The sequence below is a fragment of the Engraulis encrasicolus genome, chromosome 23 (genome assembly GCF_034702125.1).
Source record: "Engraulis encrasicolus isolate BLACKSEA-1 chromosome 23, IST_EnEncr_1.0, whole genome shotgun sequence".
Classification (NCBI taxonomy): Eukaryota; Metazoa; Chordata; class Actinopteri; order Clupeiformes; family Engraulidae; genus Engraulis; species Engraulis encrasicolus.
In genome coordinates this window covers 24,364,985-24,381,777 of record NC_085879.1, presented here as the reverse complement: position 1 = coordinate 24,381,777, position 16,793 = coordinate 24,364,985, and the positions used below count along the sequence as shown (strand labels likewise).

At 43.1% G+C, this 16,793-nt stretch overlaps 1 protein-coding gene across 2 annotated transcripts in view; it reads left to right on the top strand.

The window, feature by feature from the left end:
* ctnna1 (catenin (cadherin-associated protein), alpha 1) overlaps window positions 1–15,402 on the top strand; it is a 214,479-nt gene extending 199,077 nt beyond the window's left edge. For both annotated transcript variants that reach the window (XM_063189431.1, XM_063189432.1), the window contains 3 exons: window positions 4,340–4,474; window positions 11,068–11,277; window positions 14,120–15,402. In XM_063189431.1, coding sequence (XP_063045501.1) covers window positions 4,340–4,474; window positions 11,068–11,277; window positions 14,120–14,197 — 423 coding nt within the window. In that variant the 3' untranslated portion in view covers window positions 14,198–15,402. The remainder of the gene's footprint in view (window positions 1–4,339; window positions 4,475–11,067; window positions 11,278–14,119) is intronic.
* Window positions 15,403–16,793: the final 1,391 nt, after the last annotated feature.

The following is a 16,793-nucleotide window of genomic DNA, read 5'->3' as shown; positions in this document are numbered from 1 at the left end:
CACACACGCCAGAGCAAGACCCCGAGTTGTCTGTATCACTTAGTATTCCAGGCGGCTCCTTGGGTTCGAGCGATTGGACGTTCTGGGCCTGGCCTTGCCTTGCCTTGCCTTGCCTTGCCTTGCCTTGCCTTGCCTTGCCTTGCCTTGCCTCGCCTCGCGCTGCCTTGCTTTGCCTCGCCTCGCCTCGCCTCGCCTTGCCCCCTTTTTGACACACCATGATGTGCGTTCGCTTGACCTTCTAACCCCTCCCTTACTTATACGCCACCACACTACCTTATCTGCCCCCTCACCATCACCACTACCACCACCCTCACCTTACATTACATTACATTTAGCAGACGTTTTTGACTAAAGCGACTTGCAAGGAGGAATTTCAAGGAAGTACAGAGTAAGGTGTCAGCACAGGGAACAGCACTATACAAGTAATTTAGATCAGATAGAGAGCAGAAAGAAAAGTGGAGGACCTATGAGATGTAGTGAGGTTAGTACCCATGATTAGAGGTGAGTAGAGTTAGTTATTATGTTAGTATGGTATGCAGGGTAGGGATGTGCATTTCTGCCAAAAACACTATTCGAAATTTGATGGCCACTATTCGAATGTTATTATAAAAAAAAGATGTGCGTTTGCTGACCAAGGGACTCCCGTCTTCCCTTGAAAACATGTAAATTATCATTTACGCATCATAAAGGGTTCAATACTTATTTACAGTGGCCTCTACAGCACCAGGGGGGAGCTATCGAATCACTAGAAAATGCTGTCGAGCGTACACCTCTGAACGTCCAGCAGCACATTCACTGGAAGAGGGCGTCTGTGCGTCCGTGACAAGAAATATTTCTCATTCCCTTCCCCTCCCTCCATTCTCGTGGCACGGCAAAATAAACCCCACTGAACAGTTGTTCGCTAGTTGGGCTGCATTAGAACTAGTTAGCAATTGACATTGTTGACAGACAGTATCCCGATTCGCACGGCTACAGGAGTGGCTTTTACTTCGGAAAAGTTTGTTTTCCAAATCCGAAGCAACTCCTTCGCTCCGCTTTCAGACACACTCGCCTTACGTGTTGGAAATGAAAGATGAGCATTGTATTTAGAGCTACTAGGTTAATTTAATGTAACCCTGCAGTAGTTTTCATTTGTTACTTAACACCGCAAGGGAGGCCATCACAGATTTTTTTTTTATTTGGGGTTTGCATTTTATATGTCTGTGGATTTTTTTTTTCCCGACATGACTATTCTAAATTAGAAAGAATAATGAATATTCGAACATTTGAATATTCGTGCACATCCCTAATGCAGGGAAGCTCTCTCGGAAGAGAGGGCAGGGAAGGGCAGGCGCAGAGAATTTGGCATGTCAGGAGGAGGCGCTCGAGCGGGCACGACTGAGGCACCTTACTCCTTGCTCGAGCAGAGGCGTGTGTGGCGGAAGCAAAAAAAACAAAAAAATGTAGAAAAAGCAGCAGCAAGTCACACTCGCGACTCTGGCGTTCCACTACTACCACTGTCTCTGTCATGTACATCGGGGGGTGAAGGGAGGCGAGGCGAGAAGAGGAGAGCTCAGGCGGGTCGGGCGGGCTCATCTGGTGAGGCGGGTCGCCGTCACAGTCACCGTCGCCGCCGCTGCTGTTGCTATACGACTTAATAAAGCATGCTAAAGACACCGTTGCCGCAGAGTCTACAATGTTCCGCTGCGTTAGCCGCAGGACTGACACCGACGACCGATGTTACCTTTTTATCCCCTCCAACAACCCCTCACACACACTTACTCTCCACATATACCCGCACGCACGCGCACACACACACACACACACACACACACACACACACACACACACACACTGGCGCCCCGCACACACCGACCATAGATGTTTTTCTGATCTCTGCATCACTTCTTCTGAAGAGGGACGGGAGTTGGGGTGCTGAGGGCGGAATAGGACAGGACAAGGAGGTTGACAACATAATAAGTGCTGTAGAGAGAGTAGAAGATTGTGGACAGAAGCACAAAGATGGGTGATGGAGAAGGCAGTATGAGTCAGAGATGATTTTGAGAGGAAACATCTGAGAGATGATGACTCAGAACTGTGTGAGATTTTGATATTGTTATTAATCTTTGAGTCGCCTTCTTGGAGGGGTTTTTTTCTTAGGAAAGGGCAGGCTGTTGACAAGAGCTCTCAGCAATTAAATTGCAACAAAGACAGGGATCATGGCGCTACTGTTCACTCTCACTGTGCCCTCTTGACGAACAGTGGGAGAAATAAGGGGTTACGACATTTTTATTATCTTGTGTGTGTTTTTTTGTGTGCTTTTTTTTGCTCCGGGTCGACCCTTACCCGAAAGCTTGCCAGTCAAGTCAGTTGTAATTAGCAAGTGAGATTTTTAAGTGGATTTTGATTACGGCCACCTCACATGCCTCTTGCTATCCCCAAGGGTGTCATTTAATGATCTCTCCCCAGATCCCCCCAGCCGCTGTGTTTCACCCGTTTCCTGCTGAAATAATAATAATAAAAAACAAGAGTTTGACAGATTAATAGGGACACAGGCTTGGTCCTCTGCTTGGTTTGGATGCGAACGGTGACATTTAAGAAAAGGCAGAAGGGCTGTTTTAACAGGGAGGCCTTTTACTGTGCATTGCTGTTTCTTGACTGTTATATAAACAAAACAATGTACCCTCTGAATGGTTTCCTACAACCCTAAAGCCATTTTTCACCAATATCCAAAACTGCATACATTTTAAAAAGTGACTGTAAAGACTTTTTTTTTTATTTTTTATTTTTTTTAAGAATGCTAAAAGGGTTTTTGTTTTATTTGTTTCTTTATTTTTTTCTTTACCCAAATGTTTTTTTTTTTCTTGTTCTCAACAAGCTCCCTAAAAATGAAATGAAAGTGCAGCTGGGGAACAGAAAGAGCTTCAAATGACAACAGAAAATAATACCACTCTTGCCAGGTTCTCTTTCACGTTGGTGGTTAAGTGTGCGTGTGCGTGTGTGTGTGTGTGTGTGTGCATAAGTGCTCTGAGAGAGGGCTGGACAAAATCTCAAGGACCTACTCAAACAAAAGGCCATTCACTGGACATGTAGGCTGCTGGCTTAACCAACACACAGGCGCGTCATTGCAGTATGAAAGGCCTCTCATGTTGGCCTTTATTTATTTATTTATTTATTTGGGATTTGAAAACATGCCGTTTCAAGTAACCGTACCTCAGTTGTTGTCATTGAGTAAAACTTGGAATTGCCCTTCATGCTGTCAGCAAATCCAGTGTCACTCATGTGTGACTGCAGACAGTTTAAAGCAGGGGTGGGGATCCTATGTCTCCGGCTCTTGAGGCTGTTTTATCCCGCTCCCGATATAATTTAATGTTATGCCGTTTCACATGAAGTATGACCTGTTTTGTAAAGAAACCTTAGAAAGTACATTTGCAATGCAATTAAAAATATTTTCAGGGGACGTAGTGAAGGGTGGGGTCTGTTGTAAAGGTGGCTACGTTCAATATAGGCCTAAAGTGCAGGGGAAAATCCTGGTTTGTGTTCATAGTATGGCTCTTGGAGGACTTTATAAAATTTAAAGTGGCCCTCGAATAAAAACGGTTCCCTACCCGGTTGGATTAAAGCATTGTACTCCCCTACACCTCTTTGTCATTTTGTCTGCTTTAGAACATTAGTTGCAGGTGGTGGGAAAATCTTAAGCAGTTCTTCAGTTTTTTTGTTTTTTTTTTGTTTCACCTTTTTAATTATAGAAGTTTGTCGAAGTTCTGAAATAATCCCCCACCTGCTTTGATCTACTTCAAAAAGCATCAGAGCTCAAAGCCAAAAAACCAAAGAAGTCGCTGGAAGGTTCGTTTTGGTTTCGAGGGGGGTTGGGAGCATCAAAAAGTGTTGAGTCATGGTTTGCCTTTCATACATTATTTAAATGTCTCTTAAAAGCAGATTGATGGAAATATAATGTTTCTCACTGGGTTGTAAGTCAGTTCAGCCATGTCTTGACATTATTCCCCTTTCTTCTCTGCTCTCCTCTCCTCTTCTCCTCTTTTCCTCTTCTCCTCTTCTCCTCTTCTCCTCTTCTCCCCTCTCCTCCCCTCTCCTCTCCTCTCCTCCCCTCTCCTCTCCTCTCCTCTCCTCTCCTCTGTTGTTCTCCTCTCCTCTCCTGTCTTCTGTTGTTCTCCTCTCCTCTCCTCTCCTCTCCTCTCCTCTCCTCTCCTCTCCACTCCTCCTCCTTCTCTCTTCCCCCTGTTTGTCTCCTCGGCTCTTCCATTCTCTACTCTCTTCTGTTCTATTGTCTCCTGTTCCATCACTATATTCTCCTCTCCTCTCTCTCATGTTATTTCCTCTTGTCTCCTCTTCTCTCCAGTGTCCGGATTCGACCTGCAAGAATGACCTGCTGGCCTATCTCCAGCGCATCGCCCTCTATTGCCACCAGCTTAACATCTGCAGCAAGGTCAAGGCCGAGGTGCAGAACCTGGGAGGAGAGCTCGTCGTCTCAGGGGTAAGCAGAAGCCACGCACTTCCTGTTAGGAGTGTACAGCTCCAGGCCTTTTTATTAGAATACCATGAAAAAGTTGATTTATTTCCATAATTCCATCAATAATGTTGAACTGTCATGGATTGTAGATTCATGGCCCAGTTTTTTAACTATTCCAATCATTATTTTTTTTCTTTTTATATACGTTGGCCTTCCAGCTCAAAAAACCCATGAATTGGGGAATTCGCATTATTAGAATATTGTTATAAAATCTCATTTTTCTTCATCAAAATTCGGGTCACATTAAATCAGTTGAAATTTGGTACTTTCTACATAACATGCAATGGTCAATACTTGGTTAGGACATTCTCTGTCTTCATAATGGCCATGATGCGTTTAACATTGAAGTCAATGGCAAAAACAGTGCATGGGAGTTATGAAAGCCCAGATATCCTTGATGCTTTGCTGTCAGCTGTTCTTGTTTGTTGACCTGGTGCCCCACACTTCCCTCTTCAATATACCCGAAGATTTCCATGCCACGTTTTGGTGTTAACTCACCAGTTTAATTCTAACTCAACAGAAATTAAACCCCATTCATTTTCAATGGGGTTTCATTTCTGGTTATTTAGAATTAAACTGGTGAGTTAGCGCCAAAACGTGGCATGAAAATCTACAGGGTATATTGAAGAGTGAAGTGTGGGGTACCAGGTCAACAAACAAGAACAGCTGACAGCAAAGCATCAAGGATATCTGGGCTTCCATAACTCCCATGCACTGTTTTTGTCATTGACTTCAATGTTAAATGCATCATGGCCATTATGAAGACAGAGAATGTCCTAACCAAGTATTGACCATTGCATGTTATGTAGAAAGTACCAAATTTCAACTGATTTAATGTGACCCGAATTTTGATGAAGAAAAATGTGATTTTATAACAATATTCTAATAATGCGAATTCCCCAATTCATGGGTTTTTTGAGCTGGAAGGCCACCGTATATAAAAAGAAAAAAGATAATGATTGGAATAGTTAAAAAACTGGGCCATGAATCTACAATCCATGACAGTTTAACATTATTGATGGAATTATGGAAATAAATCAACTTTTTCATGGTATTCTAATAAAAAGGCCTGGAGCTGTATGTACATCACAGCCTCCACAACGATACGATTAGATTATTTTCGATACTTAACTGTGCACTGTGTAATGTTTTTATTCGTTTGTTTCCAGAATTCATGCTGCCCATTCAGAAACGTTACTTTTTTCATGAATACTTAACCACCACCATTAAATTCATTATGACTGGGAAAATTGCATACATGAGAAGGGGGATGATCTTCATTGTCCGCCATTTTGAGTATCCAGTAATAGACATTTTTAGCTGCAAATTTTATTTTACTTTGGCCATACTAGTAAATAGTTCATTATTTAGTAAATACTGATGAAAATATCAAATGTGGCAGTAGACCGCACAGTTTCAATGAGCAGCATAGTTGCAATACCTATTCTGGCCATGATTCAATTTGATTTTTTTCCAATTAGATTTCCACTTCTATCGTGTTGCTCAATTATCAGCTTGAGCATTGAGCAGGGGCTGGCGATTCGATTATTTTTTGTACTTAAGAATGCCCAACGATACGATACGTTTTGATTCGTTCATTGGCCGTAGGATCAAGGCGTCGATACATATCGATTATTATTCACACCCATGCTTCCTATCCTATGCTGTGCTATCCTATCGTAGCCAGTAGGAAACACACACACCACGCCGTGAAAAGGAAACGCATCACAATGCCACAAAGCCTGCCAGCTGCGCTACACTACACACAGCGGATATTGTACAGGGATGCTTTAGCTGCAGCCTTAACTGCATTTCTTATGGTGTCTGCCAGAGTTGATTAAATGTAATTGGTTTCGTGAGGTTTTCTTTTTCCTCTTTCTTTTTCTTTTTGAAGTGTGTGTACTGCAACAACCTCTCATGTCAACTGCCATGTTGTTGGGTATCCTACATTGGAAAATGGAAGCAAGATACGTTTGATAGAAATGCACCAGATTGATGTGGCACTCTTCTAATATTGCATCAGTAACACCATTGCTGAGTTTATGTTAATTAGAGATGTGCACTGATAATGTGCGTAGGCTAATTGGCATTCAGGAGCAAATATGAAAGCACAGCATGTGTTTATAGCGCGCATTTTCATTTGCCTGTAGACTCTTTACTCGCCGGTTTATGCTCAATAATAAGCCGCCACTGCTACCTGCACAGTACATAATGAAGCTTCATTGAGTAGATGGTCGCAACGGCACAGTCAGTTAAATGTAAGCTGACACGCGTTCCTTATTGAAGCCAATCTCATTTCAATCAGTGAGTTAGAGTTAAACGATCAGAACGCGCTCGCTCTGAAATGGTTCCAACGTTAAGTGAACATTATACATGAGCAAAGGTAATTTATTACAGAACTCTAGTGCTAGTATGCATTAGTTTTTTTGTTAGGCGAGTCTAATGAGCTATCAACTGACTACATGCTGCTCTTGTTCACAAAGCCTCAGAGGTACACGTGGCACATTATTCCATAATATGCTCGCGTTTATGTACGGCCATTTTGCTATACAGTGGTAATGATCACTATTTTACACACTCTCTCGCTCTATCACACACTTGAACACGCATACACGTGCGTGTAGGGAGTGGACCCGCGCCCGCACTTCCATAGTCCTATCGCTCCATCGGCTTCTTAATACGATGACTCCTCCCACCCCATGTGCTGCACTCGCCTCTCATTTCAAAGCAACCTAATCTGCGGCCATGTTTTTCGTTTTAAGTCTTCTGCTACGTTTCTGCTACTCTTTAATAGCCCGTTAAATCTCCCCTCATTAACTGCCAATGTATTCTCTCTACACATAAAGCAAATCTGTTTCGCATTTGGCCATCCTTATGTTTTTTCTTCCCCCGTCTCGCACTAAAAAACACAATACCAAACAAAATAAGAAGCATGTTGGTTGCGTGTCCACAGGGATGGGTTTTTCTTCATTACACCCCCCACATATCTCTCTGTCTCTTGCTCTCTCTGTCTCTGTCTCTCTCTCTCTCTCTCTCTCTCTCTCTCTCTCTCTCTCTCTCTCTCTCTCTCTCTCTCTCTCTCTCTCTCTCTCTCTCTCTCTGACTGTCAGTCTGACTGTCTGTCTGTCTCTTTGCCACTCATAAATTACATTGTGCCAAAGGATATTTACCTCTGTAGTATTTTTAGAAAGCCGCCTGTGCTTCCGGTCTTAGTAAACACACATACGCATACAAGCAGGGCTCCAGACTAACTTTTTGCACTGGTTGCACTGGTGCGCCTAAACATTTTCTTTAGGTGCACCAGCACAAAATTTAGGTGCACCCAAATGTTTTCACCACCCCATACACAAACGCACCTCAGCTTTAAAAAATAATAATTAAAAATAATAACAATAGCAATAATAATAATAATTATTATTGTTGCTATATTTTAAAACTGGAGCCTTTCATGTGCTATAGGCTAGTCTTCCAAATGTGCTCCTTATAAAAGACATGACAGTTGGTTACCTAACTAACACATCTTGGCTACAAGCAGTTTGGCTGGTAGAAAAGACTAAATTAGTAGCCTTTTAGTCAGTATGTGTTTGACTAGTAAGATCAACATACCAGCCTTTCTGCAATAAGGCTACACACACGGCACAAGCACAGAGTTACAATATAAGATAATGCTATAGATGGATGGATGGATAGATTTTTTTTAACAAACCCTGCTAAACATGTCATGCTTTTTAAAATCATTAGACACAATTAGCCTAGCCTATGTTTACAGTGGAATCTGAGGTGAATTGGGTTTTGTCTATTTCCCCGTTTTTGAGCGCTCTCCCTCTGCATAATGATTGTGGTATCTTAGCAAGCGCTACGAACAGACACGACAGCACTAGTGCGCTTGCTCGCTCACTCTCTCTCTCTCTCCCTCTCTCTCTCTCTCTTGCTGTCTCGAGGTGCATGAACGATGCCTTGCCGACTGATAGGCAGTATGTAGCCTGCCCTAGTCGCTATCAAAAAACTCTCACAGAAGTTCCGACAGACTAGCGCGTCACCTGTTGTTTGGCCAGCTCTGCAAGCGGCTGAAACGGGCAATTATCCGCACCCGTCTGCGTTTTTGTGTGGCAATATAATATCCGCTCAAGCCATTTAGTTTTTCCCCGTGATTGTGACTCGTCTCGTGTTTAAAATATCCTCAAGTCATTTTGCTGTTTTTACCGTGATTGTAACTCCGTTGCAAAACTCGCCTGGTTGAGAACACAAAACTCACTGGCACATGTGAACTCGGATAGTTGAGCGAAGTCGAACATTCTATTCTGAAACGTCGGGCTGCCTGTGAACGAGGAAGGGGGAGAAAGCTACCGGTAGTTCAGCGGAGTTGAAGGAATGACTGCATCGACAGGTTTTTTATTGTGTGATGATGGGCCACTACTGTAGAATGACTATTAATTGTATGTCCATTAAAACGGTTGTTTGGTAATTGATTTTGTTCCAATGATGGCTGGTCGCACCGGTGCGCCTAAAAATATTTTTTAGGCGCACCATTGGAAAAAATGGGCGCATATGCGACCAAATTGGTCGCACTCTGGAGCCCTGCATACAAGTGAGCACACACACACACACGCGCACACACACACACACACACACACACACACACACACCACACACACCACACACGTCACACACACACACACACACACGCAAACCCCTGTGTGTTTGGGTTCTGTTCTGTCGTCATCATCTTGATTTGTGAAAAAGGGAAAATAATGACTTCTCATTGTTACTGGCCCAGAGTCTGAGGGCCCATTATGCCCCTCTCCGTGTCAATAAGGTCTGCAGGGCCATAAAACAATTGGAGATTAAATGAGTTCTGGTTCCCACGACTGACCTTATTTTTTTCCTCTTCTCTCTCTCTCTCGCTCTCTCTCTCTCTCTCTCTCTCTCTCTCTCTCTCTCTCTCTCTCTCTCTCTCTCTCTCTCTCTCACTCTCTCTCTCTATCTATCGCTCTCTCTCTCTCTCTCTCTCTCTCTCTCTCTCTCTCTCTCTCTCTCTCTCTCTCTCTCTCTTTCTCTCTCTCTCTCTCGCTCTCGCTCTCCTCTGTCCTCCTGCCAACACTGAAGTGGCTGCTGACTGATTGCGTGTTCCTCTCCGTCTTTGATTTTTTTTCCCCTCATTTTTTGTTATTTGTGGAAAAACAGCACGAATATGAATCACCTTTTTGTCAACGCCGTCGTGACCTTATCTGTAGAGTGTCGGGAATTAATAGGCATGAAGAGTCTCACCGCTTTTGAACTTTTGAGAATAATTTCATCTGTGGTATGAACTAGCTCTTGCTTCTTCATGCTCTCTCTCTCTCTCGCTTGCTGTCTCTCTCGCTCGCTCTCTCGCTCTCTCTCTCGCTCTCTCTCTCTGTATCTCTCTCGCTCTCTCTCTCTGTATCTCTCTCTCTCTTACAAGAAAGATACAGTTGTACTACTAAGTTCTATATAGGAAACAATCTCTCACATTTAAATCTCTGATCCAGACATCCAAGAATAAAGACTATAAATGTGTACTCCCAAAGTAGTTATTTCATAGTCAAAACATAGAACTTGTGATTGGAGATGACCCGTGGATCAGAGAACTACGTATAAAAGCTCCTGCACACTGATCATTTTGCGGTTTTCTTTTATTCGCAATTCACAACTGCTTACACCTTGAAGGACCTTCAAAGCCCCTCTGGGGGCTGCCTTCTTACACGGGTGAGGCATAAATGCAATTTCGTTGTGTGCAGTATGCAGTTAATACTTGTGTGCTGTGGAGTGCTGTTTCACAATGACAATGGGAGTTGGAGTTTCCCAGTTGGGCTTCCACTTCACTTCAGAAACATGAATAAAAGTGTGCGGGAGGGAGCTTTTATAGCCCAAACATACAATTGGAAGATATTACCCTAACCGAAAGGAGATACACATGTTAACCCCATCTATCTCCTCTCTCTCCTCCCTCCCTCAACTGGAAACCTGCACATACTGTAGACCAGTGGTTCTTAACCTTGTTTTCTTAAAGCACCCCCTTACCTGTGCCCAAGAGAAATCACGCACCCCCAACCCAATTTCTACACATTTATAAGCACTAAAACATGATTGAAGTGTTACAATGATTCTTGCTTGAGGCATTCATCAATACCTTAATGACTTAACATGCGGACCAAAACATGTTTTTGATTTTGCCTAATTATAATGTTCGCAAGCAGAATTTTGGTCACAACCTCAACACAAACAAAATTCCCCTGAAATCTGTCGCACTCCCAGGGGGTGCCCGCACCCCAGGTTAAGAACCACTACTGTAGGACATTGATAACCAAGAAAGATGCACATGTCATCCCCCCACATTTGGGCTTTCATGCCCGCCCCAAGGGGACCCTGGTTCGAGTCCGGACGGGGGCCGTTCCCAATCCTCCCTAATTTCTCTCTCCCACTCATTTGCTGTCAGCATCTCATACTGTCCTGTCAATAAAGGCATAAAAATATTGTAAAAAAGATATACATGTCATATATCTCATCTGTCTCTCCTCTCTGCCTCTCCTCCTCAGCTGGACAGTGCCATGTCCCTCATCCAGGCGGCCAAGAACTTGATGAACAGCGTGGTGTCCACCGTCAAGGCCTCCTACGTGGCCTCCACCAAGTACCAGAAGACCCAGGCCATGCAGAACCTCAACATGCCCGCCGTCTCCTGGAAGATGAAAGCCCCCGAGAAGAAGCCCCTGGTCAAGCGCGAGAAGGAGGACAACCAGACCAACAAGGTATTATTATTGGGAAAGAGAGAATGGATGAGTTGCATCTGTGGGGTAATAATGTGAAAACCGTCAGGTGCTCATCGGTATTCAAAGTTGCAAACTTGTAGTAAAGAGAGAAAGGGTCCGAGGCTGCCTTGGACCCGCTTTCTCTCTACTACAAGGTATTATTATTTTGATTATGGCTATGATTATTATTGTTGTTGTGATTATGGTTATTGATATTAGTAGTAGTAGTAGTAGTGGTGGTAGTAGTAGTAGTAATCAAAGTTCAGGAAACACTGCTCACTGATTTATTGTTCTTTTATCTTTTTTTATTTCTTGGAGCGAACACTTTCACGTCCCACTGTATTTGCGTGCTAAAAATGAAGTTATAGGTTTAAAATGATATGCTTAAACTATAAAGTACTTCTACTTTGGGGTGTGCTTCTCAGCAGCATCGTTGCTAACTACGTTAGCGACTTAGAAGGTTGCCAATGGGAAATTGAATTGCAACCAAGTAAGTTGCCAAGTGGTTAACAGCAATGCTTTAGAGAAACGGGGTCCAGGACTCTCCATTCGTCCACCTATTTATTAAGCGGGCTTGCGGAGCAAGGACCATGCAGAGCATGGCCCTTGCAGAGCAAGGCCCGTTTATAGTAATCTCTAAGTCCTGTTTCTTATTATTATTATCGTTCTTGTGCAGGGATCTCCTCCTAGACCTTTCGAGATAGAGACACCGTTCAAACACTAAAACGACCGGCTCGGCTTGGAGATCGCGTATAGTTATAGGCTTCTCCGTGTCTCTTGTCGTTTTCCCGTTTTTGGCGATTTTGTGAAAAGCCTGGGTTCCCATTGAAAACAGTGGTGGAACCTCCATGAATCAAAGTTCCACCACTCTAAAGATTAGAGTGTAGGAGGCTTTTTCGGTCATAAAACATCAACACTTTCACCTAGAAGTTCAGTTGACGCGTTGTTAGCGAGCTCTATGGCTGTCTCCAAATTGTGAAAGTTTCATCTCCCAACTCCCAATACTTTTTAAATGGCAGGTTTGTAAAAAAAAACAGACCTGGCTCTATGGGAGAAATCCCAGTCTTTGGAAAAAGTGCATTTTTTCAAGAGATCAGCGCATGTCCCACACGGAGGTCCATTTGTGCCTGAAAAATTTAAACCTATAAACTTCATTCAAAGACTGTTAGAGAGATCACAAGCATGACTCCGATCTGTGAAAAGGACACGTGCCAACTCCTTTTAGTTTTTTTACAACGATGTTGTAAAGACAAAAAACTCATTCTGATTTTCTCCCCTGTTAAAGGCTCAATACTAACTGTCAGTTAGTATCAGAACAGGTGCTCCCAATGAAGGATTCCATCTTAACTGCCACTGTCTCAAGATTCTATTCTTAACGAGCAGGTGCGAGCAGCCATTGTAGAAGTCTATTGTTCAGCTCTTCAATGCAATCTAATATAGTCTTGCTGGACTGTGTATGACAGCTAGCTGCTTGGCTTAGTGGTAATGCATGCCGCTGCAATAGAGATATGGAGGTTGAGGGTTCGAATCCCATCCGAAGCCATGTTGATTTTCTAAATTATATCATATGCAGCGTTCCTGGCCGACTTAAAATGCCATGTATATCATTTAGTATGGATGGCAAATGTGCTGAATTACAGATATTGAGGTTGGGGGTTCGAAACCCAGTCAAAGCCATGTTGATTTTCAAAATTATATCATATGCAGTGTTCCTTGGCCAACTTAAAATGCCATGTATGTCATTTAGTATGCATGGCAAATGTGTTGGATTACAGATATGGAGGTTGGGGGTTCGAATCCCAGTCAAAGCCATGTTGATTTTCTAAATTATATCATATGCAGCGTTCCTTGGCCGACTTAAAATGCCATGTATATCATTTAGTATGCATGGCAAATGTGCTGGATTACAGATATGGAGGTTGGGGGTTCGAATCCCAGTCAAAGCCATGTTGATTTTCTAAATTATATCATATGCAGCGTTCCTTGGTCGACTTAAAATGCCATGTATATCATTTAGTATGGATGGCAAAAGTGCTGAATTACAGATATTGAGGTTGGGGGTTCGAAACCCAGTCAAAGCCATGTTGATTTCAAAATTATATCATATGCAGTGTTCCTTTGGCCAACTTAAAATGCCATGTATGTCATTTAGTATGCATGGCAAATGTGCTGGATTACAGATATGGAGGTTGGGGGTTCGAATCCCAGTCAAAGCCATGTTGATTTTCAAAAATGATATCATATGCAGTGTTCCTTGGCAACTTAAAATGCCATGTATGTCATTTAGTATGAAATGGCAAATGTGCTGAATTAGGGATATGGGGTTGGAGGTTCGAACCCCAGTCGAAGCCATGTTGATTTTCAAAATGATATCATATGCAGTGTTCCTTAGCCAACTTCAAATATCATGTATTGTATGTCATTTAATATCAATGGCAAAGGGGTTGGATTACAGATATGGAGGTTGTGAGTTCTAATCCCGCTCGAAGCCATGTTGATTTTCAAAATTATATCATATGCAGTGTTCCTTAGCCAACTTAAAATACCATGTATGTCATTTAGTATATCCCCAAAACGCAGAGCTACAACACTTTCAAGATGGCTGAATCCAAGATGGCTGAATTGTTTGGCCCATAACTTCTGACTGGGTGGATGGAGTTTTTCCAAGATTTCTTTTAGCTTTGTTTTCTCAATAGTACTTTGTTTCATCTCTGCCCCAAAAGGCAAGCCCGCTTCCAGCATTTTCTGTGAGAATGCATTTCTAGTTATCTGTCTTATCTTAAATAATACCTTCGACTTTTACCAGTACACCTGATAACATATTTATCTTTCTACTTCTCAGGTCCGCCGCTCCTCACACAAGAAGCACATCAACCCCGTGCAGGCCCTCAGCGAGTTCAAGGCCATGGATAGCATCTAAAGCCGAAGAGAAGAGAAGAGAAGAGAAGAGAGCCGTGATTAGGGAAGAGAGAAATGAGCTGTTCACATATGCAACAATAACTTCGGATGAACATCAACAACCAGACAACGCAACGTCTAGACGCATTCTAAAGAACTCTGATTGGCTGATATTATTTTATAGTTCCAAAAAATCGCTCTTGAGGTGATTGTTATACTTCATATTGGTAGCGGTACCATTCACTACGTCATAACAATGTTTTAAAAGTGAAATTTGTATTCATCTTTATAGTTATCTTTGTATATGTGAACAGCCTAAATAAGGGCCTTTGCAGGATAGAATGAGACAATGTATTTACCACTCAATGTATGGTTCCTCTCAGCGTAGCTCTGTTGGGATAGATTATTTTTGTTTTTCGTTTGTTTTTCTTTTATTGTATGAAAGGGAGGTGTTTGTGCTTTTGCAAGCATTCCTTCTGCTTAGAAAGCAACCTATCTGTGTTTTTGTTTCTGTTTTCGATTCCTTTTTTAATGAGTTGCTTTCTACCCAGTTATTATTTTCTCCAAAATGTTTATATTTATTCTTTATGAATTCACTTCAGCTATAACCAGTCTTCAAAAAAAAAAAAACGCCAGATCTCTCCTCTCTCTCTGTGGAAGCAATAAGGAAATAGGCGACTGGACTTTAGGGCATTTTGTGGTATTAGACGAGGGGAAAGGAGAAGCGCCTTCTTATATACCTTCAGATCAAGATTTCGTCTTTGATGCATCGCTGAGTATATTTTATAATCCAGTGAGTGAGTGTGTGGGTGTTTGCTTGTGCGTGTGAGTGACTGAGTAAGAATTATATTTGAAGTGCTCTTTTATATTGCCGGTAGGAACTATATTTGATATGGCAGCCTCTCTCCCCTTCTAATCTAATCTGTAGTATTAGACGCCAAGCCTATGCAAGCTCCGAGCTGCCTTATACTCAAGAGAGCAATAATAATTGTACTTGTGTTGTGGGATGTGTGAGAGGCTTTTTAGGGAACAGTAATTTCTTTTTGCCTTTTCTTAGTGCTCAGACCAAAGTGCATTTGTTTTTTTCCCGCTCCATAACGTTCTATTCTTGATTCATCATTAACGGTTTGATATATTCATAGTTTTTTGGGTGTGTTTGATTGACTAACATCTTGTGTTTAACATACATGCCCGCGGAGGAAATAATAAAGAAACGGTAAATGGTCACTGGGCTCTTTGGATATGGTTAATTTCACTAATCTGATAACAGCCACTTTATTTTGTCATTGTTATTTGTATTCCTTCATTGATTTCCGATTAACCTTGCGTTAGCCTCCAGCCACACATTCCTGAGTGCTAGCAAAGGAAACCAAACACACTATACTGTATTTGTTGTTGTTGTTCTGAGGTTTTGATTGTCTAAGGAAGTGAAGACGTGATTCCAATAGTTTGCAGCATGTACTGCAGTGGTCTCCGATTGTTTTTTCCCTCAAGGGCCAAATTAATTAGTTGCAAATCAGGCTGAGGGCCAAATAAATCACCCGGCCGTGTGGCCACAGAATAGCACACATATATGTTTTCATCTGTTCCAGCTTCATGGCGAGCCAGCCAAATGGTTGCCATGTCTGGGCCGGATCTGGCCCGCCCGTGGGCCGCCATTTGGAGACCACTGATGTACTGTATAGTGCTGTGTAGGATGCTGCTCTCCTCTCCTCTCCTCTGCACTCCATAACGTGTTCATTGTACATCTATATTATGTGCATACTGAATCCCCTTGGCCTCAGCTTGGCACCCCCACACTGTCTGACTCGTCCCTGTCCGACTCGACTCCTATCCATAATGTTGCTTCATGTACCCCGGAACACCAGTGATACTGCTTATCCCCTTGGCCTCAGGCACACACACACAGACACACACACACACACACACACACACACACACACACACACACACACACACACACACACACACACACACACAGACACACACACACACACTGTCTGACTCATCGGTGCGGCTCCACTCTTATCCATAACATGTTACCCCTGAACACCAGTGCTAGTTGCTTATCCCCTCGGCCTCAGCTTCACACTCTCCAGCTGTGTGACTCATCCCTGGCGCTCTACACTTATCAGTGTCCCAGGTCGGTAGGCTAGAGGGGGAGCTGGGAACTGTAGTGCTTAGCTGCTGTACTGTACTGTACTTTAAAGTGGCCAAGGAGAGTCGGGCTGCTGTAGGCCAGACCAGTTAGACTCAATAATAACCAGCAGGGCTGCTGTCGTATCCACATCCACCAATCCCCCAACCCCCCCAAAAAAAGGACCTGAAACCCCCAACCTTAAGTTCTATTCCCCCCAACTTTAAGTTCTATTCCCTCAAGCACATTCCGTCAAGCACCATTGAACACAAATGAGAGCAGTCACCCCAAACATCCCTAAACGATCTGCCAAACCATGGGATCAATATTCGCCCGTGGCGCTCCCATGGGGCTGACGACTGGAATGGCAGTGGCCCGTTACTGTAACAGGCAGATTTTCACATTCTTCCATTTCACTTCACTTCTCCCTCTTCCTCTCGCCCTCCATCCCTCCCTCCCTCCCTCACTCCTCACCAGCAGT